This window comes from Oncorhynchus mykiss, chromosome 19 (assembly GCF_013265735.2).
Source record: "Oncorhynchus mykiss isolate Arlee chromosome 19, USDA_OmykA_1.1, whole genome shotgun sequence".
Lineage (NCBI taxonomy): Eukaryota > Metazoa > Chordata > Actinopteri > Salmoniformes > Salmonidae > Oncorhynchus > Oncorhynchus mykiss.
In genome coordinates, this window is record NC_048583.1 from 34,201,547 (window position 1) to 34,222,565 (window position 21,019).

The 21,019-nt window shown below is 43.6% G+C and overlaps 1 protein-coding gene across 4 annotated transcripts in view; it reads left to right on the forward strand.

Moving 5' to 3' along the window:
* Positions 1-21,019, forward strand: part of LOC110497719 (disheveled-associated activator of morphogenesis 1) — a 72,863-nt gene that overhangs the window by 43,671 nt on the left and 8,173 nt on the right. For 3 of the 4 annotated variants that reach the window (XM_021574027.2, XM_021574026.2, XM_021574028.2), the window contains exons 3-18: positions 3,354-3,443; positions 7,757-7,828; positions 8,821-8,915; positions 10,190-10,523; positions 10,783-10,893; positions 10,983-11,086; positions 11,197-11,263; positions 11,365-11,482; positions 12,081-12,219; positions 12,966-13,024; positions 13,144-13,331; positions 15,190-15,468; positions 15,889-15,996; positions 16,961-16,987; positions 18,311-18,408; positions 19,638-19,722. In XM_021574027.2, the coding sequence (XP_021429702.2) occupies positions 3,354-3,443; positions 7,757-7,828; positions 8,821-8,915; positions 10,190-10,523; positions 10,783-10,893; positions 10,983-11,086; positions 11,197-11,263; positions 11,365-11,482; positions 12,081-12,219; positions 12,966-13,024; positions 13,144-13,331; positions 15,190-15,468; positions 15,889-15,996; positions 16,961-16,987; positions 18,311-18,408; positions 19,638-19,722 (1,974 nt within the window). The remainder of the gene's footprint in view (positions 1-3,353; positions 3,444-7,756; positions 7,829-8,820; positions 8,916-10,189; positions 10,524-10,782; positions 10,894-10,982; positions 11,087-11,196; positions 11,264-11,364; positions 11,483-12,080; positions 12,220-12,965; positions 13,025-13,143; positions 13,332-15,189; positions 15,469-15,888; positions 15,997-16,960; positions 16,988-18,310; positions 18,409-19,637; positions 19,723-21,019) is intronic. The other variant, XM_021574030.2, reaches the window with a different exon arrangement.

Below are 21,019 nucleotides of genomic sequence, written 5' to 3' on the forward strand. Positions count from 1 at the left end.
CTCCAATTCACATACCGCCCCAACAGATCCACAGATGATGTAATCTTTATTGCACTCCACACTGCCCTCTCCCACGTGTACAAGAAGAACACTTATTTGAGAATGCTGTTTATTGACTACAGCTCAGCGTTAAACACCATAGTGCCCTCGAAGCTCATCACTAAGCCCTGAACCCTGGGACTGAACACTTCCATCTGCATCTGGATCCTGGATTTCCTGACGGGCCACCCCCAGGTAGTGAGGGTAGGCAACAACATATCCAACACACTGAGCATCATCACGGAGGCACCTCAAGGCTGCGTGCTTAATCCCTTCTTGTACTCCCCGTTCACCCACGACTTTGTGGCTGCCTACGACTCAAACGCCATCATTAAGTTTGCTGACAAAACAGGACAGTGGTAGACCTGATCACCAACGATGATGATAAGACAGCTTATAGGGAGGAGGTCAGTGACCTGGCAGTGTGGTGCCAGGACAACAACCTCTCCCTCAACGTTAGTAAGACCTGAACGTAGACTACAGGAAACGGAGGGCCGACGGGGCTGTAGTGGATTGGCTCGAGAGATTCAAGTTCCTTGGTGTCCACGACAACTAATACCGAGGCACCAAGTCTGGAACTAACAGGATCTAGAACAGCTTCTACCCCCAAGCCACAATACTTCTAAATAGCTACCCGGACTATTTATCTAACTATCTGCATTGACCCGCTTGACTTGACTCATGACTCATTAACTCTTGACTCATTACATACACCGGTGCTACGGTTTATTATCTCTCCTGTTGACAAGTCACTTTAGCCCCACCTATATGTGCATTCTGTATCTACTGGTGCCCTGTGCTTTTATATTTTGTATTTATTTAACCTTGATTTAACTAACGGAGGGCCAAGCAAGTAATTTAAGAACAAATTCTTATTTCCAATGACGGCCAGGAAAAAGGCCCCCCACGGGTACGGGAAAATATATCCAAGTTATCTTTACTCATGTTTTATTTATTCCTCGTTATTATTTTTTCTATGTTTTTTTCTACAGTGCCTTGCGAAAGTATTCGGCCCCCTTGAACTTTGCGACCTTTGCCACATTTCAGGCTTCAAACATAAAGATATAAAACTGTATTTTTTTGTGAAGAATCAACAACAAGTGGGACACAATCATGAAGTGGAACGACATTTATTGGATATTTCAAACTTTTTTAACAAATCAAAAACTGAAAAATTAATTATAGGTGTTGTCATAGAAATGGGGTGTTGTCTGGTCACGCGTAATGTAATAAATAATCCTTTGATATCCCACTTGGCAGCCATCCTGTCCTGTCTGGAATCTGTCCAATGGGATGTCAATAATGATGTGATATTGCAGGGATGTTTGGCTGTAAGTGATGATTGTTGACAAACATATAGAGGGACCAGACAGTGGATCAATGGCGCTGCAGGCTGGTTTAGATGTTGGGAACAGCAGACACATATGGATGGGGCATACAAACACACACACAGAGCATTCATAGCTGTCCTGTATGACTCAGCTGATAGAGCACGGCGCTTGCAAAGCCAGGATTGCATGTTCATTTCCTTGGGCCAGCCACCCATACGTAAAATATATGCACACATCAGTACATGACTTCATATAAAATCAACCTGCTAAATGGAGTGTGTGTGTGTGTGTGTGTGTGTATAAACTCAGCAAAAAGATAAACGTCCTCACTGTCAACTGCGTTTGTCAGCAAACTTCACGTGTAAATATTTGTATGAACATAAGATTCAACAACTGAGACATGAACTGAACAAGTTCCACACATGTGACTAAAATAAATGGAATAATGTGTCCCTGAACAAAATCAAAAGTAACAGTCAGTATCTGGTATGGCCACCGGCTGCATTAAGTACTCCAGTGCATCTCCTCCTCGTGGACTGCACCGGATTTGCCAGTTCTTGATGTGAGATGTTACCCCACTCTTCCACCAAGGCACCTGCAAGTTCCCGTTTATTTCTTGGGGGAATGGCCCTAGCCCTCACCCTCCGATCCAACAGGTCCCAGACATGCTTAATGGGATTGAGATCCGGGCTTTTTGCTGGCCATGGCAGAACACTAACATTAATGTGTTGTAGGAAATCACACACAGAACGAGCGGCATTGTCATGCTGGAGGGTCATGTCAGGATGAGCCTGCAGGAAGGGTACCACATGAGGGAGGAGAAAGATTTTTGTGCTCTCCTCTCCTGGGACCAGCTACTACCCCACATAAATGTTCTCAATCTGAGAAGTACCCCAGTCCTCCATGGGGTTTTCCCCTTTCGAACTCCTCTATGGGAGGAGGCTACGCGGCCTACTGGACCTCACCAAGAAGGTGTGGGAAGCCCAACCGACCCCCTTACGCAGCGTGGTAGAGCACGTTGAGACGATGAGGGAGCGGATGACAGCCATATGGCCAGTCGTGAGAGAACATATGGAGAAGGCCCAACGCGCCCAAGCCCAGGTCTACAATCGGGGAGCCCAGCCCTGAGAATTACAGGTGGGACACAGGGTGTTGGTCTTAATCCCCACGGCCGAAAGTAAGTTCCTGGCAATATGTCACGGGCCCTACGAGGTGAATGAGAAGCTGGGACCTGTCAATTATGTAAACCTCAGCAGGTTTACCACGTGAACCAGTTGAAGAAATGGCACGAGAGGACAGCCTTGGCCGTGTTATGGTCGGGGCCCAGAATGCCAACGGTACCAATGAGGACCTCGAGCCAGCCCAGAGGCATGAGCTCAGGGAGCTCGTCGATCGGAACATGGCGGTGTTCTCCAAGAAGCCCGGCTGCATGACCCTCATTGAACACCACATGCATACCCGGCCCAGGGAAACGGTACGAAAGAGGCCATATCGGATTCTGGAGGCCCGAAGGAAGGCCATGAAACAGGAAGTGGAGACTATGCTCCACTTCCACTCAAGATGAAGCTGGCTGAGAGAATGCCAAGAGTGTGCAAAGCTGTCATCAAGGCAAAGGGTGGCTACTTTGAATAATCTAAAATATATTTTGACTTGTTTAACACTTCTTTTGGTTACTACATGATTACATGTGTTATTCCATAGTTTTGATGTCTTCACTATTATTGTATAATTTGATCAATCTACTTCCCATCTTACTCACAAAACCAGTTTGAAGTCAGAAAGCTAAAAAATATATATATTTTGAGAAATCACAATGCCAAGATCATTCAAAAACACTATCAGCTTAAAATGATCGTAATACAGGTTTCACATTGATCAAGAAATATTTAATAGTCCCTCTTACAACAGGTTCGTGACAGTGTCAAGCACAGAGATGCCTAATAACCCTCTAACTCAGTACAATGTTCCTCTTTCACCTTGCAGGATGAGCTGGACCTGTCAGGGAAACACCGGGAAGTCATGTTTGCCCTGCCAGCTGAGAAGAAATGGCAGATGTACTGTAGCAAAAAGAAGGTAAGTTTAAGGCCCCTTGACTAGTAGTTAGTATTAATGTAACCATGTGTTTTGATTCTGTTTGTATTTTGTCTGAGTGTGAGAGAGGCCGTGTGTGCGTGTGTGTGCATCTCTCTTGCTCTCTGTGTATGTTAGCTACAGTATCCAGAGGGAATGTCTGCTGAGCGCTGCTAGTGTGTGGGAAATATTTTAAATTGAAACAAATGAGAGAGAGAGCGGGAGAGACTCAACACAAGCCCCCCTCTATTCCCCTTCCAATCCCCACCTCCTTGCCCCAATTCCGTTGAGTCAACACATCAAAGCCCTCCCCTAGTGTTCCAGCCCTCTAATAGAATATTAACCCTAACGTTGGAGTTGTGCTGTTCCTCATTAATGGATTGGATACATTTCCTCGAAGGACGCTCTCATCTGTCCTGGCCGACTAGCTGATAAATATGTGAAAACAGAATCCTGGCTGTCTTGCCAGATTAAAGTACACACAGAGGTCCAGCCTGAATTTAAAATGGTGAGAAAAAAATCTATTTAATCCAATCTATACCCAATAATAACAAAGTAAAAATATGTTTTTAGAAATGGCAAATGTGCTGAAAATAAAATACAGAAATATCTAGTTTGCGCAAGTACTCACTCCTGAGTCGATACATGTTAGAATCATCTTTAGCATCGATTTAAAGCAACGAGTCTTTCTGGGTAAGTCTCTAAGAGCTTTCAACACCTGGATTGTACAATATTTGCACATTATTCTTTAAAAAAATCTTCAAGTTCTTTCAAGTTGGTTGTTAATCATTGGTAGACAGCCGTTATCCAGTCTTGCTATAGGTTTTCATGCCAATTTAAGTCAAAACTGTAACTAGGCCACCAAGATGATGTCTTGGTAAGCAACTCCAGTGTATATTTGGCCTTGTGTTTTAGGTAATTGTCCTGATGAAAGGTGAATTAATCTCCTAGTGTCTGGTGGAATGAAGACAGAACCAGATTTTCCTCCAAGATTTTGCCTGTTTGCTCTATTTTGTTTATTTTTATCCCAAAAAACTCCCTAGTTTTTATACCCTTAACAGGATGCAGCCACCACCATGCTTGAAAATATGAAGAGTGGTACTCAGTGACGTGTTGTGTTGGATTCAGGATAAAGTTTTTTGCAGTTTTACTTTAGTGCCTTATTGAAAACAGGATGCATGTTTTGTAATATTTTTATTCTGTACAGGCCTCCTCCTTTCAACTCTGTCATTTAGGTTGGTATTGTGGCATAAGTGCAATGTTGTTGATCCATCCTCAGTTTTCTCTTATCCTAGCCATTAAACTCTGTAACTGTTTTAAAGTCAACATTGGCCTCATGAATAAATCCCTGAGCAGTTTTATTTTTCTCCGGAAACTGAGTTAGTAAGGAGGCCTGTATTTTGTAGTGACTGGGTGTATTGATACACTATCCAGTGTAATTTAATAATGGTCAAGGGGATATTCAGTGTCTGCTTCTTTTCTTTTTACCCATCTACCAATAGGTCCCCTTTTCTACGAGGCATTGGAAAACCTCCCTGGTCTTTGTGGTTAAATCTGTGTTTTGAAATTCACTGCTCGATTGAGGGACCTTACAATTTGATCTGTATGTGTGAGGTAGTCCATTCAACTTATGATGTGACTTGTTAAGCACATTTTTACTCCTGGACTTATTTAGGCTTGCCATAACGAACGTATTTAACACTTATTGACAGCTTTTCATTTATTTTTTATTTGTAAAGAATTCCACTTTGACATCATGGAGTTTTGTGTAGGCCAGTGACACAATATCTCTGTTTAATCCATTTTAAATTCAGGCTGTAACACAACTAAATTTGGAAAAAGTAAAGGTGTGAATACTTTATGAAGCCACTGTAAACTAGAGGGTTTTATCTAGAGAGGCGTTACATGGAATTGACTTAATAAAGGAGAGTGTTTGACTGAATGTGAGTTCCCCCTGGTCTGTAACAGCCCTGTAAGTGGTTGGTTTCTGTTGTCTGGCATGTCCTGCACTGTAAGACCTTGTTAAGAGAGCGAGAGAGTGCTGCCATAGAAACACCAATGCAGCTGCTGTCTGTTGATCAGTAGGCAGCTTTCTTCTCAATGGCGGGCGCTGAGTGGCATGGCCAGTAGCCAATAGCAGGTGCAGGGCCCTCTGACCCAGGTAGCCCTTATACACTTCCTGTTTTTTACATTCCATTTCCTGTCCAGCTTACGCTCCCTCATTGTTCCATTACCGGGGTCGACGTCTTGTCTCATTAACTGCGTGGATCGCACCTTGTCTGGGATCCAAATTGAACACGGCTCTGTTTTTCACTATTGTTGATCAGACAAGTGACACAATAGTGAAATTAAGCAATATTCAGTTGGGATTCCCGGGTAGATTTCATCGTCAGTTGGCCGGACCCTTCCAGCCATGATAACTGCCAAGGTGGTCAATGTGGGGTAGCAAGTGCGCTGTGGTCGCAGTGATGTCTTACTGACCTACAAAGCGAGCTCCAAGCTTACCAGTCTTCCAGTAAGTACTGGGAGATATAGCAGCACAGTGCTACATTTCACAAGTGGTCACTACTACTGTCCTCATTCCTGCTGACCCACTCCTTAAGTCGTCCACATGCTTCCCAGCCGAAACATTTCAGAAGAATTTGTGCATATATTATGACACCATTTTGTGATGTTTTTGACTTGGGTGAGGGTTTTTTCAGCTGTTCAGGCACACATTCTTTCTAAAGGCAAGCCCAAATTCTGAGCCAAAGTACCTTAATCTGTGATTAGACAACAGTAGGGATTCTTCAATAAAGTTTCCATGCACATTTTTTCTTTGAGAAATACTGCACCAAACATCTTAGATGTAAAATTGCACCTCTAAGATCTCATCGGCAAAAACATCAAAATGAATGACAGATTTCTTGAGTTATCTTGGATTAATACTGACTGTTTTGAGGAAGTGTATACTGGCTATGGCATCTCAAAAGGGGCAAACGGTACTATTTCTGCTTTTTTCTTGTTTTTCAAGCGAAGGTCTTTTAAGGGAATATGCGAGCACACTCATTCTGTTTGGCTGGTTGAGTACGGCTAGGCACCAACCAAACTGAAGCATACTTTTTTTTTTATAAAGATCTACTAAACCCAACTATTTTAATAAATTCTGCGGTCTGAAATATATAGCCACCAATATTTTCTGGTTTCATCCTTATCTCATTGCTCATGTGGTGAGGATAGATGGGAATCTGGGTAACTAACACCTCATCAGGGAGAGAGAGTGAGTGCTCCAGCTCCTTTGTTTTCACAGATTTCTAGACCCCTTTAAAGGGATATTGTGTTGACCATTGCTAAGCCTGTGAGAAAAGCCACACACTCATTTCACTAGCCCAGTCTTTGGTGTGCTGGTGTTAGTGTTTGTTTTTTTAGTTTGGGAAGCTTTGGGAAGTGTGGGTGGGCAGCTCACCCAGTAGCCCATTAAATCTGCTTACCTAACCACTCCTGTGGGGACTCAAAGGCTTCAATTATGAGGTGCCAGGGGACTGGACAGTATACGGAACTAGGACACTGAACAGGAAGAAAGAATGAAGAATAGAATAATTTCTCTTTTGAAATGATTGTGGAAGAATGTTTGAAAGAACGTGTGCATTGAAGGCTGGGCTTGATCCTGGTCAGTGTTGGCCAAACGTACGCTGTGATTTAAAGAGGAGCAGTAGCAGATTATAGCCTAAACATAGAAAATTACCCAATTGCAGTAAATGTACGATGGCATTATTTCAGATCATTAACCTTTTTATACAATACAAATACTACCATCTGTTGAGAACCCATAACTAAGGAGGGAAAAGGCATGTACTGGACATTACTCTAGACTGTTCATGCTCAGCCAAAACCTAAGACAAAATGGACGACTTGAGCCTGCGATACACAGGGGATTTATAAGAATCCATGAGATTAGGCTGCACAGCAACCTTATGCATTCTGTGAGACTGAGAGCCAGGTGAGAACCAGAGAGTACATATCTGGTGTGGTTTTTATGATCCCAAAGGGAGGCTAGGCTGGAAATTAATGAGGGCAGTCCAGCTCACACACTCCACTGTCACTGGAAGGAGTTGAGCTGCAATTACACGCTAGTGGGTCAGGTTATATAGGGGTCATAAGGCCTTGGAGGTATTCTCTGTTCTCAGGCTATGCACTGTACTTTTCAATACAGGGTTTGGGTTTTGTCTGGATGATGATATGATGGTCAAGGGAAATATATTAAACGTTTATGTGGTTTGGAAGGAATGTGTGTGTGTTTTATGTAACCCTTTGTCTGTCTGTCTTTTCTGTTTCAGGAGGGAGAAGAGAGCAAGGGTGCGACTAGCTGGCCAGAGTTCTATATCGACCAGTTGAATTCCATGGCTGCTGTAAGTACCCTTCTCCCCTCATCAAACACCCAACCTGTACTTGGCAAATATAGCTAACATTGCAGATGCAAAACAATAACACACAATAACCAACCATGCTGTAGTGTAGACAGAGCCATGTGATTTTGGTGTTGCACTAGCCACTATATAGAGTAGGCCCTCTATTTTATGGGTATCTCTCCTTGTAAAAGCTTATGGTCTGATGCTAAATCTGTGGAAAATTTGAGTAAATTAAGGGGGTAATATCAATTTGTTTTATAGTTTTGCCTGGAGGGTGGGGGTGGGGGGGGTCTGTGTGTGTGTGTCTCTTCTACATATTTCTCACATATGTAAATAACTGTGAAACCCTCACAGTTTATATTAGGCAAATATGCAGTATAATAGTGACCTTTTATTTAACCTGGTAAGTTATTGAGAACATATATTTTAAAAATATATGCGCTGAAAAGGCTTGTCCACCTGAACATGCACTATTTGACAAGCTGATGACGTTAATCTATGGTCCCTTAATGGAATCTCACACCCTGGAGTTGTGTGTTAAATCTCCACATGCTTCCTCTGGTTTGGAGGTAGTAGTCCTGGGGGGGATCCCTATAGGCTAATTTAGGATGTTTTCACAGGGCAGTGAAGTTACAGTAGCACTAGGGTTGGCAGGTGTGAGATTCTGGTTGGATCCCTAACTTCTAACTGTTACCACAGGGTGTAGCCTGCTCCAGGCCAAGTAAAGGAAATTACCTCCAGTCATGTATCAGTGAAGGAGCTGCTGGTGGTCTGCTGGGATAATAGGATAAGAGCTGCCTGCTGGTGGTCTACAGCCAGGGATAGTTACTGAGCAGGTTCCTTCCCAGCACTGTGAATCATAGGTCTGGTGGTCAAAGTTCTTATGGCCTGGAAAAAACAGAGAACCATAACGGTCCTAGAACAGAGCCTTGAAGGACACCATTTTGAGTTTTAGTGAGCACATTGTTATTGAGTCGTCTTGTCATCACCAGAGGAAGACCCTTATTGCTTTGGAAATGGAGGATGAGGAAGAGAGGAACAAGACAATAGAGAGCTTAAAGACAGCTCTAAGGACACAACCCATGAGGTAAGTGACACTCACACACTCATGCTCCAGTGACACTCACACACTCATGCTCCTTTTAATGCTTACATGTTCTCGTATGCATGCATTCAATTATGATGTGTGCTATGTATGTGTTTGTGAAACCGAAGGCTGAAATTGAAGAATTGGATAGCCTTAGATCACACGAGATCGAGTTTCCTTTTCTTTTATGAGATATTAGTTATGATAAACTCATATTCTATTTTGAGCATAAGTCATAACAGATTTTGGCCAAGAGTGATTTAGTGAGTCTGCTATTTTCACAAAGTAGGTTGAGTTAATTCACTGTTAATTCAGTCTCCGAGTCCATTCATCATCATTAGAGTGACCTAATATGATTAATCACCAGACTAGGCTTTGTGTTGAGAGCCATTCAGACTCAGTTCCAGTCCAAACATCACTGCATTAATATGATATTACAGCTCTATAGACCACACCGCGTAGACTAGTCTGACACACGCACACACACACGTGCACGTATGCAAGCACACACACGTGAGGTAAAATGTCTTCCCCTTAAGGTCCTCCAGAGGTTAGGTCTCCTTCTCACCTTTCACCTCTAACCCCTCCCAGGGGTCATGGTAGTTTATCACCAATGAGCTCTCTCTGTTTTCCTCCATGCCTGTTTTACTGTGCTAAATGGCGCTTGGCTGCTGGCTGAAGATGTTTATTTGTCCTCTGTTCTTGTTTTCATGGAATGAAAACTGCAATTCCACTTGCTTACATTGAACACATATGCACACCGAAAGCACATGCAAACACACGTGTGCAAACTCTTAGTTTTGTTAAACAAAGAGAAGTTACTGTAGAGGGCAACAAAGGGATCAAACTCTCTATAAATATAATTTAGTCAATTTTCATAGAACACATGGTCACCACATTATTTTACATTTTATTTATATATTTTTTTAATTTAACCTTTATTTAACTAGGCAAGTCAGTTAAGAACAAATTCTTATTTACAATGACAGCCTACCTCGGGCAAACCCAGACAACACTGGGCCAATTGTGAGCCGCCCATTGGGACTCCCAATCACGGCCGGATGTGATGCATTCTGGATACAAACCAGAGACTGCAGTGACGCCTCTTGCACTGAGATGTAGTGCCTTATACCGCTGTGCCACTCGGGAGTCTCAAAGGGCTCTGGTCTAAGGGCTCTGGTCAAAAATAGTGCACTACATGGGGAATAGGGTGCCATTTCAGATGCAACCTGTCTCTCTCCCTGACCTATACCCTCAATTCTCTTCCTTTAAAGGTTTGTGACGCGGTTCATCGACCTGGACGGTCTGACCTGCATCCTGAACTTCCTGAAGAGCATGGACTACGAGACCACCGAGTCCCAGATCCACACGTCCCTGATTGGCTGCATCAAGGCCCTGATGAACAACTCCCAGGGGCGCTCCCATGTGCTCTCCCACACAGAGAGCATCAACATCATTGCCCAGAGCCTGGCAACTGAGAACGTCAAGACCAAAGTGGCGGTGCTGGAGATCATGGGCGCTGTGTGTCTGGTGCCAGGAGGGCACAGGAAGATCTTGGAGGCAATGCTGCACTATCAGAAGTTCGCTTGCGAGAGGACTCGCTTCCAGGTGGGAAGACAGACACCTTAGCCTCATAGACACCACTGTAGCCAAGTGTTCAATTGGGCTTTTCACACTAATGTGTTAGCCCAAGGTTTTCCTTAACCGTGTGTTAAGGCTGTGCCAGAGATATTGCATGGTCTTATTCACTTAACATTTATAACTTTCAGATGTTTATCTAATTCGTGTTTACGACCACAGCAATTTTTTTCTTAAGATCATATTACTGATGCTTACTCCTTATTTCTCCTCGTTTTTCCTGTCTTAGACTCTGCTGAATGACCTGGACAGGAGTACGGGGCGCTACAGGGACGAGGTCAACCTGAAAACAGCCATCATGTCCTTCATCAATGCAGTGCTTAGTCAGGGAGCAGGGGAGGTGAGTACTCCTCTTCCTCAAAATCTTTGCCCTCTTATGGTCCTGTTGGTTGTCTTCAGAGAGTCTTAACTGCTATGTGTACTCCACAGTCGAGCTTTGAGTTCAGAATTCACCTGCGATACGAGTTCCTTATGTTGGGCATCCAGCCAGTCATCGATAAACTGAGGTCTCACGACAACTCAACGTTAGACAGGTGAGTGAAGTCATAAACTGCGTGATTGGTATAGTACATTTAAGATCTAGACCACACTGTCATACCCAACTGCAGTAGATTGTGTCTGACCATGAGATGTTGTCTTCCAGGCATTTGGACTTCTTTGAGATGCTGAGAAACGAGGATGAACTATCTTTGGCAAAACGCTTTGACACTGTGAGTAACATTGGTATTTACCTATACAGTACATGTAGTTTGTAATAGTCATTTCTCTGTCTACTAGTTCTAATATCAACGTTTGTTTTTTATTGTTGCAGGTGCACATTGACACAAAAAGTGCCACGCAAGTGTTTGAGCTCATAAAGAAGAAGATGAACCACACAGATGCACACCCGCACTTTATATCTGTCTTACAGCACTGTCTCCTTATGCCTTGTAAGTGCCACCTACCTCCCGTCCGCCATTTGTTTGAGTTTGCCAAGACTCTTCAGGCCTCAACTTTTACATCTTTGAGAACTAAACGGTTTGGTTTCTCAGAGGGATCCAAGGTGGTTATATATCAGTGTTTTTAGTGTATTTTAGAACAGCAGTAAAAATGATGTCCTCTCTAGGTAGTTTTAAATACCTGGAAATTATTGTTGGAGTTCTGCTTATGTAAGGGGTTTCTCTCTAGAGCGTGTTCTGCCGTTTGATAAGAACTTTCGACACTACAGCGGAAATGTTGTTCCTTCACAATGCTTTAGCTTTGTGTATGTTGTCCTGAGGGAGCTGACTTCAGCCTAATCTCTCCCCTTAGACTCTGTCCTTATTGTGTTGCTATGTGTATGGTAGGATTTCATGGGCATAGATTTAGCCTAGTCCTAGACTAAGAAGCATTCTCAATGGACAATCTCAATTAAACATGCTTTTTACTCCCGGACTAGACTTAGTTTGTGTCCAGAAGACTGGCCCTAGATGTTTCTTGTTGCATATGCATTGGCTGGCGCAATCAAATGTTCCCTTAGGGTATTGATAAAGCTCTCTCTTCTCTCAGACAAGCGTAGTGGGAACACAGTGCATTACTGGCTCCTCCTGGACCGCATCGTCCAGCAGATCGTCCTGCAGAACGACAAAGGTCATGACCCTGATGTCACCCCCCTGGAGAACTTCAACGTGAAGAACGTGGTGCGAATGTGAGTGAGGGGGGGGGGGGAATGTTTTGACATGCCTGAGTTATGTCTGAGTCGGTTTGACGTTCTCCGCACGGCAGAGGACTGACGGTCTTCATCATAAATCTCCATGTGTTATTTAACATGCCTCATTCCAGAAATGGCTTTAAACCCGAATATGGTGATCATGAATATAATCAATGCTGTATATTTATTAATGCGTTCATGTTATCCTGCGCTCAATACAGTGGCCATGATCAAAATCACTAATGGTCCAGGTACTGTACATCACAAATATTACATGTAAACTATGTATGTCCTATTATCACTTTCATTTTACAATCCTTTCACTGCTATTTGCTGATTTAGCATGAATACCCTGATCCCTTAATACTTGCTAAAAATCAGCAAGCAGATTTTACCAGGATTTTAATAATTCCCTTTTGAAAATATAATCCAGAATTAAAGTGCTTTGATCTGTTTTTTGGATGAGGAAATCTGTGAAACGTAGAATTCCAAACACACATACACAAACATCAGTCAACCCCTTCAGCTGCCTCTTGCAAATCTCAATCTGACTGGGTAGGTTTAGAAGAAGTTTACAGGTTCCCTGTTGTCAACTCTGATCACCAATGACTTGTCTAATGAACCCGTTTTTAAAAACTAAGCCTATGCCTAACCTCAGTGGCGGGGGGGGGGGGGGGGTAATGCCTAGTGGGATTTTGCTGCGATGTTTAATACGTTAGATTAACCTCTGTTCTTCTGCTCAGGCTGGTCAACGAGAATGAAGTCAAACAATGGAAAGAACAGGCCGAGAAAATGAGAAAAGGTACACACATTTCTGGTTTCTATTAGCGTTAGGAACTGTCGGAAGGCAGACCTTTCTGTACTGTGTATCATCATACTGACGACTGCTCCGGTCTCGCCTGTTCTGGTCTGGTTTCTCAGAGCACCATGAGCTGCAGCAGAAGTTTGATAAGAAGGAACGCGAGTGTGAGGCCAAGACCCAGGAGAAGGAGGACATGATGCAGACGCTGAATAAGATGAAGGAGAAGCTGGAGAAGGAGTCCAGCGAACACAAGCAGGTCAAGCAGCAGGTGGCTGACCTCTCAGCCCGGCTGCATGACCTCAGCACTGTACGTTTGTTTGTTTAGATCTCTGTTTTAGCTCACAATGGGGATATCTTCCAAAAGTCCAAGGAAAAACATAGAAAATAGCATCACAGAATGCATTGTAATTTTATGTTACACTATCACATCTTTACACCTTACTCCTTCTTTTAGCTTTTCCAATCAGGAATAAAGGCAGGATGCTTTGGTTATAGTACAGTTGTATATGAACAACAACATAGCCTGCTGTCTTGCGAATTCCTACGATAATTGCGTGCTAAACAACAACCATAGCAGTTGGCTACACAGCACAAACAGTTCTGGGGCCAGGCTAACGTCCTCTTTTCAAATCAAATCAAACTGTATTTGTCACATGCGCTGAATTCAACAAGTGTAGACCTTACCGTGAAATGCTTACTTACAAGCCCTTAACCAACAGAGCAGTTCAGGAAGAGTTAAGAATATATTGACCAAATAAACTAAAGTAAAAAGTAACACAATAACAATAACGAGGCTATATACAGGGGGTGCCGGTACCGAGTCAATTTGCGGGGGTACAGGTTAGTTGAGGTCATTTGTACATGACTATGCATAGTTAATAAACAGCGAGTAGCAGCAGTATACAAAACAAATGGTGGTCAATGTAAATAGTCCGGTGGACATTTGATGAATTGTTCAGCAGTCTTATGGCTTGGTGGTAGAAGCTCTTAAGGAGCCTTTTGGTCCTAGACTTAGCGCTCCGGTACCGCTTGCTGTTCATGACTGGTTGACTGGAGTCTCTGATAATTTCATGGTCTTTCCTCTGACTCCGCCTATTATATAGGTCATGGATGGCGGGAAGCTTGGCCCCAATGATGTACTGGGCCGTAAGCACTACACTCTGTAGCGCCTTACGGTCAGATGCCGAGTAGTTGCCATACCAGGCGGTGATGCAACCGGTCAGGATGCACTCGATGGTGCAGCTGTAAAAAAAATGTGAGGATCTGGGGACCCATGCCTAATCTTTTCATTCTCCTGAGGGGGAAAGGTTTGGATGTGCCCTCTTCACGACTGTCTTGGTGTGTTTGGACCATGATAGATCGTTGGTGATGTGGACACCAAGGACCTTGGAACTCTCGACCAGCTTCACTACAGCTCCGTCGATGTTAATGGGTGACTGTTCGGCCCGCCTTTTTCTGTAGTCCACGATCAGCTCCTTTGTCTTGCTCACATTGAGGGAGAGATTGTTGTCCTGGCACCACACTGCCAGTTCTCTGACCTCCTCCCTATAGGCTGTCTCATCGTTGTCGGTGATCAGGTCTACCATCGTTGTGACATCAGCAAACTTAATGATGGTGTTGGAGTCGTGTTTGGCCACGCAGTCGTGGGTGAACAGGGAGTTACAGGAGGGGACTAAGTACACACACCTGAGGGGCTAGAGTGTTGAGGATCAACGTGGCAAACGTGTTGTTGCCTACCCATACCACCTGGGGGCGGCCCGTCAGCAAGTCCAGGATCCAGTTGCAGAGGGAGGTGTTTAGTCCCAGGATCCTAAGCTTAGTGATGAGCTTCGTGGGCACTATGGTGTTGAATGCTGAGCTGTAGTCAATGAACAGCATTCTCACATAGGCGTTCCTTTTGTTCATGTGTGAAAGGGCAGTGGAGTGCGATTGAGATTCCCCTTAGCCGTTCAGTTTAGGAGTGGATACATAGGATGTTTGATTACTGCACAGTTAGACATGAACAACAACATTGCCTTGTGATGTTCTTCCAAATCAATAAATGTTGATTAGAACTGCTCTAGCTAGTACAGAGTGCTTCTATGATTTCCATTATGTAACAGAAATTATTGTAATACATCCAGTACTAATCGAATGTACATCCCAATGTGTCCCATATTTTTCAGAGGCCAAATCCAAGTGTTCCTGGTGGCCATCCACTCATACCTGGGGCCCCTGGAGGTCCCATACCACCCCCTCCCATGCATGCTGCCATGCCCCCACCCCCTCCACCACCCCCTGGGGGCATGCCTCCACCGCCACCCCCTCCACCCGGTGGCCCTCCTCCTCCTCCAGGCATGGGTCCCCCTCCTCCACCTGGAGCTCCCATGGGACCAGGGCTGAAAAAGAACATCCCCCAGCCCACCAACCCACTCAAGTCATTCAACTGGGCCAAGCTGGCTGAGGTCAGTGAGTTCTGCTTAGTCAGAACGTGATGGACTGCTTCCAAAATGGCACCCTATTCCCCATGAAGTGCACTAATTTCGACCAGAGCTCTATGGACCATGGTCAAAAGTAATGCACTTAATAGGGTGTCATTTTGGATAAAGCCAGTAATTACATTTTTTTTGTGCATGTCTGTCTAGTACAGAGGGAGTGAGTGCTGGCTGTGCTGACGAGGCAGACAGAACAGAGGTTTTTGTAGCTACATCTGACTGTCCAGGGGGAATGAAGGATAAGGATTGCCTTTTTACCCAATGCTTTATCTCTTGCATTGTTTGCACAATGGCATGAAATCAATATCGCCAACCAGCCCTAGACGTGTTTATATGTTGTTGTTGTAACTTTTACAGTCTTAGTTATGGATGGGGGCTGTTTTGTTGCAGAATAAGCTGGAGGGCACTGTGTGGACGGATGTCGATGACATCAAGGTTTTCAAAATCCTGGACCTTGAGGACATCGAGAAGACCTTCTCTGCATACCAGAGACAGCAGGTATAGTTTAACACCTAAATACCAAAGTATTACTGTAGGGAAAAGGCATTTCAGTATATAGCAATTCATCCTTAAGCACAGGACACAAGACCTCAAATCACTTCTTAACAATTTGCATGTAACTACTTTGAGTGTTTCCATGGCCACTGACCATGCTGTTCTAACAAACACTTCTAGCTAGTGATAAACACATGCATGCCATTGCACTTTGTAACTGAATCCTTTCAGCAGCACTTCTCAACACATTGTCTGGAACTGGCTTAAAGGGCAATCAGGCCATTACAGAGCATTTTACTGTAGCCTGGTCTCAGATCGGTTTGTGCTGTCTTGCCAACTCCTATGGTGACAATGACCTTAAGGCTTGGCAAGATAGCACAAACAGATCTGGGACCAGGCTAGCTTTTTTGTTTTTTGTAGGTCCGATCAATTGAATCATCTACTTTGTGAGTGTTCCCAGACGGAATTAATGTTTGGAACAGGAAGTAGCCATGCTGATAACATGGTCCTTGGATAGTTTACTGATGATGCTGCATGAGAAGGGTGGCATTTTTCATTAAGCCTTTATATGTCCACAATGTCTATTCTAGTTCAGTTGAAATCCTCCAGATATCACTTTTCCTATACCTTTTCCTTTAACCAACCTAAAAAGTCTGTGATTGGAAAGGTTAGACTAGGGCCCAATTCCCATTACTAACTACCCATTAAAAGTATAAATAAAGTTGCATCAAATTGAATTCCTTTTGTTGTATAAGGAATTTATGAATTTTAAGCCATGCTGTTTATGATGTGTCTGAACAAAGTTAATTTGCATCTCTGACTCATGATTCCGCTTTTCCTCACAAACAAATGCATAAATGGCCACTGAGCTGGCCCTGTATTTCACCATACATAGCCTACTGCACGCTTGTTCTGATTAATAATGAATGCCGAATCTTCCTTGCTTCCTGCCCACCTACCTGATTAGGACTTCTTAACAATGAACAATAACAAGGTGAGTGAACTCTGACCCCTCTGACGTTTACCCTACTCTGCTTCTGTGACGCTTCTGTCTTGATGCTCGCTACCGTCCTTCATCGTACGCTGCTCTCTTTCTCTCCTTGTCTCTGTCCTGTTTATGTCTATGGGGATCGTGTGTCTCTGTGTGTATGTGTGTCCGTAGAGGTGAAATACTTGTGAAAGCCATGTCTTCCTGCAGCCTCCATCTCTGCGTTTCTGTGGATTTATTCTTTCAATCAATACTTTTAGAATATACTGTACTTCTAAACACACCAACATGATGTTTGAATGAACTGTTTTATTGGTTATCATTTCAAGATGTTTCTGAACATAATTAGCCAAATTGGTTTTGTGGCACGCAGTCAATTCTGCAAACAGCTGGAGTCTTGCAACTATAAAAAAGTGCCAGATCTCCGTTTTCCAAAAACAAATCTCTCCTGTATTCTTGGGGTGAAGCAATTGATCGCCAAACACACTATTTCACACAGCCTGTTTCACAGCTGTCCTCCATTTGGCAGTTTCAAATACTGACCCATTCAAAGGAACAATTTGCTGTTTTATGTTCATACTGTGTGTCTCCTGTGCATCCTGGGCTTTTGTTAGGGTTTATGGTGGATGCATATGGGTATCGGGTCTAGTCTTTGTGTGTGTATGTGCGTGTGTGTGTGTCTGTTTTGTGGTCTGGTTACTATGTACCAGCAGGTGGTGAAATGGAAGAGGCCTTAAAAACACTTGTTCCTATTGCCGTTGATCAACAGCTAAACTGTATGCAGGTGTGAGTCAGCCACCTAGCATAGCATGGGGCACTGTTATTCCTGGATCTTATTCATTACGCACAAATGTGAATACTGACTGAGACAAGCAACGACTACTTGGGCTTGTACAATAGGAAACACACATTTTTTTGTTTTACGTTGCAAAATATTTTTCTACGTGTTCCCTAATGAATATAACCCTGGTGTATTAGGTGTGGCTCTTCCTCCCAGAGAGAGTATTATTTAAGGTCATGTAGTCACAAGCATTTGCTGTGTTCAGCAAATACTGCATCCAAAAGTGCTTCAGTATGATGAGTGATTTACAATTGGGTGTTTATTAAACAGTAAAGCTGTCTAAATCTAGCCTGATGGTAGAGAGTATAATTTAAGGTCATGTACAGTAGTACAAAAAGAATGAGCTGTTCTGCGTGCTAGCCTCCATCCCAAAGTGCCTTAGTGTGATAAATTATACAATATTCTGTTTACATGAACGGAATGTGAAGTTCAGCTAATTACGGTTCATGCTCAAACTCTTCCTTCCCTCCCAAATGTTCTCCTTCCAGAAAGAGTCCGAAGATGATACTGTGACCTCCAAGAAGGTCAAGGAGCTGTCAGTCATTGACGGTCGCAGAGCCCAGAACTGTAACATCCTCCTCTCTCGGTTAGTATTTGACCTTTCTACCCCATGACATCATTGCAGAAGTATGTCCTACTTATATTAGTGGAGATCGCTTATTGTGATCGTGTCCATCTGATGGGTGCTTGAAATGTATTTTTCCACACACATACATGTACGCGTACAAACACACACACACTTCATTTGTTAACGTACACAGCCAAGTGTGTACATTCAATTCGTATTTAATCTACCATTTGAGCAATTCTGTATTTACATCAACTTCGACTCAAGTTGAGAGATAATTTTTCATATTTGACAATGTGTTTAAACATCAAGTGCAGCCAAGAATAAAATATGTACTTTGTAACGGGATGATGTTGGCCAGGAACTATTTGCTGCTTCATTACTGTCATCCCTGGTCTCCATGGCAGCAACCACAAACAGAGGCTTGTGTCCTTTCTACTAAGTTAATTTCATGTAGCTATCCTTCTCAATTTAAACACTGTAAAAGAAACCTGAAAGTTTAAGGGATTCAGCTATTTTGATTGCTTCCTGTATTTAAAGTCTCATTCAATATTTGTGGTTTATGAACAGCGGTTCATTCCTTTTTTTGAACTTGCAGACTTGAAAATGTTTTATTTCTGCAAAGTGGTATCAATTATGCATTAACAAGCCTTTTCAGACCTAGCCAACACTTTGAATAAGGCTAATATGTACATTTATTTAAAAAAATTGACATGACTGAATCTTAATTGCTCTGTCATTAGTGTGTGCCTAAATCAGGTATTCGGACTGTGAGAAGTCCTGTCAGAAAGCACCGTGGTCTGCTGTGGTAGGCTAGGGCTTCAGGCTCAGATGATGAGGGTGTTTGTTTGCCAATGGAGCTTTTCAAAGAGCAGAACCACCAGGCTTTCTGCCACCTGCTCTCTCTGGCTGGCTGGCTCTTTCTAATAGCTGTGACTTGAAATATTGACTCTGTCTCTGCAACTGCTGAATGTGTGCGGCACACGATATTAAGTTCTGGACTTTACTTTCTTTTTAACTGACACTTAGTGCTTTTCAAAATGGATACTAACTGATAATTGTTTGAGGTGACACATGTAGAACAGTACATTACATAACACGAATGCATTTCACATTACTTTTGAAACAAAAAGTAAACACACCCATAATAAGGCATTAACTGGTACAACTGGTGTCCTCTCTTGTTGACCATTTAGAACTGGTGTACAGTAGTCCTCTGTGGTAATGCTGATGCTGTTGTGTTGCAGCCTGAAGCTGACCAATGAGGAGATCAAGAGGGCCATCCTGACTATGGACGAACAGGAGGATCTGCCCAAAGACATGCTGGAGCAGGTGGGCCCTCCTCTCTCAATCATACAGCATGTAGCCCTCCTCTCAACTGTAGCGGCTTAATGGCTTTATACCATATAGCAGGTCCCAATTCCATCCGATCCATCAAATCAAATGTATTTATAAAGCCCTTCTTACATCAGCTGATATCTCAAAGTGCTGTACAGAAACCCAGCCTAAAACCCCAAACAGCAAGCAATGCAGGTGTAGAAGCACGGTGGCTAGGAAAAACTCCCTAGAAAGGCCAGAACCTAGGAAGAAACCTAGAGGAACCAGGCTATGAGGGGTGGCCAGTCCTCTTCTGGCTGTGCCGGGTGAAGATCATAACAGAACATGGCCAAGATGTTAAAATGTTCATAGATGACCAGCAGGGTCAAGTAATAATAATCAGTGGTTGTCGAGGGTGCAACAGGTTAGCACCTTAGGAGTAAATGTCAGTTGGCTTTTCATAGCCAATCATTCAGAGTATCTCTACCGCTCCTGCTGTCTCTAGAGAGTTGAAAACCGCAGGTCTGGGACAGGTAGCACATCCGGTGAACACGTCAGGGTTCCATAGCCGCAGGCAGAACAGTTGAAACTGGAGCAGCAGCACAGCCAGGTGGACTTGGGACAGCAAGGAGTCATCAGGCCAGGTAGTCCTGAGGCATGGTCCTAGGGCTCAGGTCCTCTGAGAGAGAGAATTAGAGAGAGCATACTTAAATTCCCACAGGACACCGGATAAGACAGGAGAAGTACTCTAGATATAACAGACTGACCCTAGCCCCCGACACATAAACTACTGCAGCATAAATACTGGAGGCTGAGACAGGAGGGGTCGGGAGACACTGTGGCCCTGTCCGACGATACCCCCGGACAGGGCCAAACAGGCGGGATAGAACCCCACCCACTTTGCCAAAGCACAGCCCCCACTAGAGGGATATCTTCAACCACCAACTTACCATCTTGAGACAAGACCGAGTATAGCTCACAAAGATCTCCGCCATTGCACAACCCAAGGGGGGGGGGGGGGGGGGGGATACAGTTTGTCACGTTTTCTTCCTTCCTCATCCCCTGTTAAACTTTTCTCAAAACCACTGAGCCTTCATGTTTTTTGTCGCCCCATAATTATGATGGTTACTAGGTGAAATACTATAGTAATTTCAAATAGATGTGAGAGTACTTGAAGGATAATCCAGTTTTATAAGACTTTTTGTTGCTGTTGCTTTAGGGACCTAAATAAGGGGACTGGGTTAGTGACGGATTGGAGTATTTGTAGGGGTGGGGCATGGCCCTGCCCGGATGGCGTAGGTTATTTAGCAAG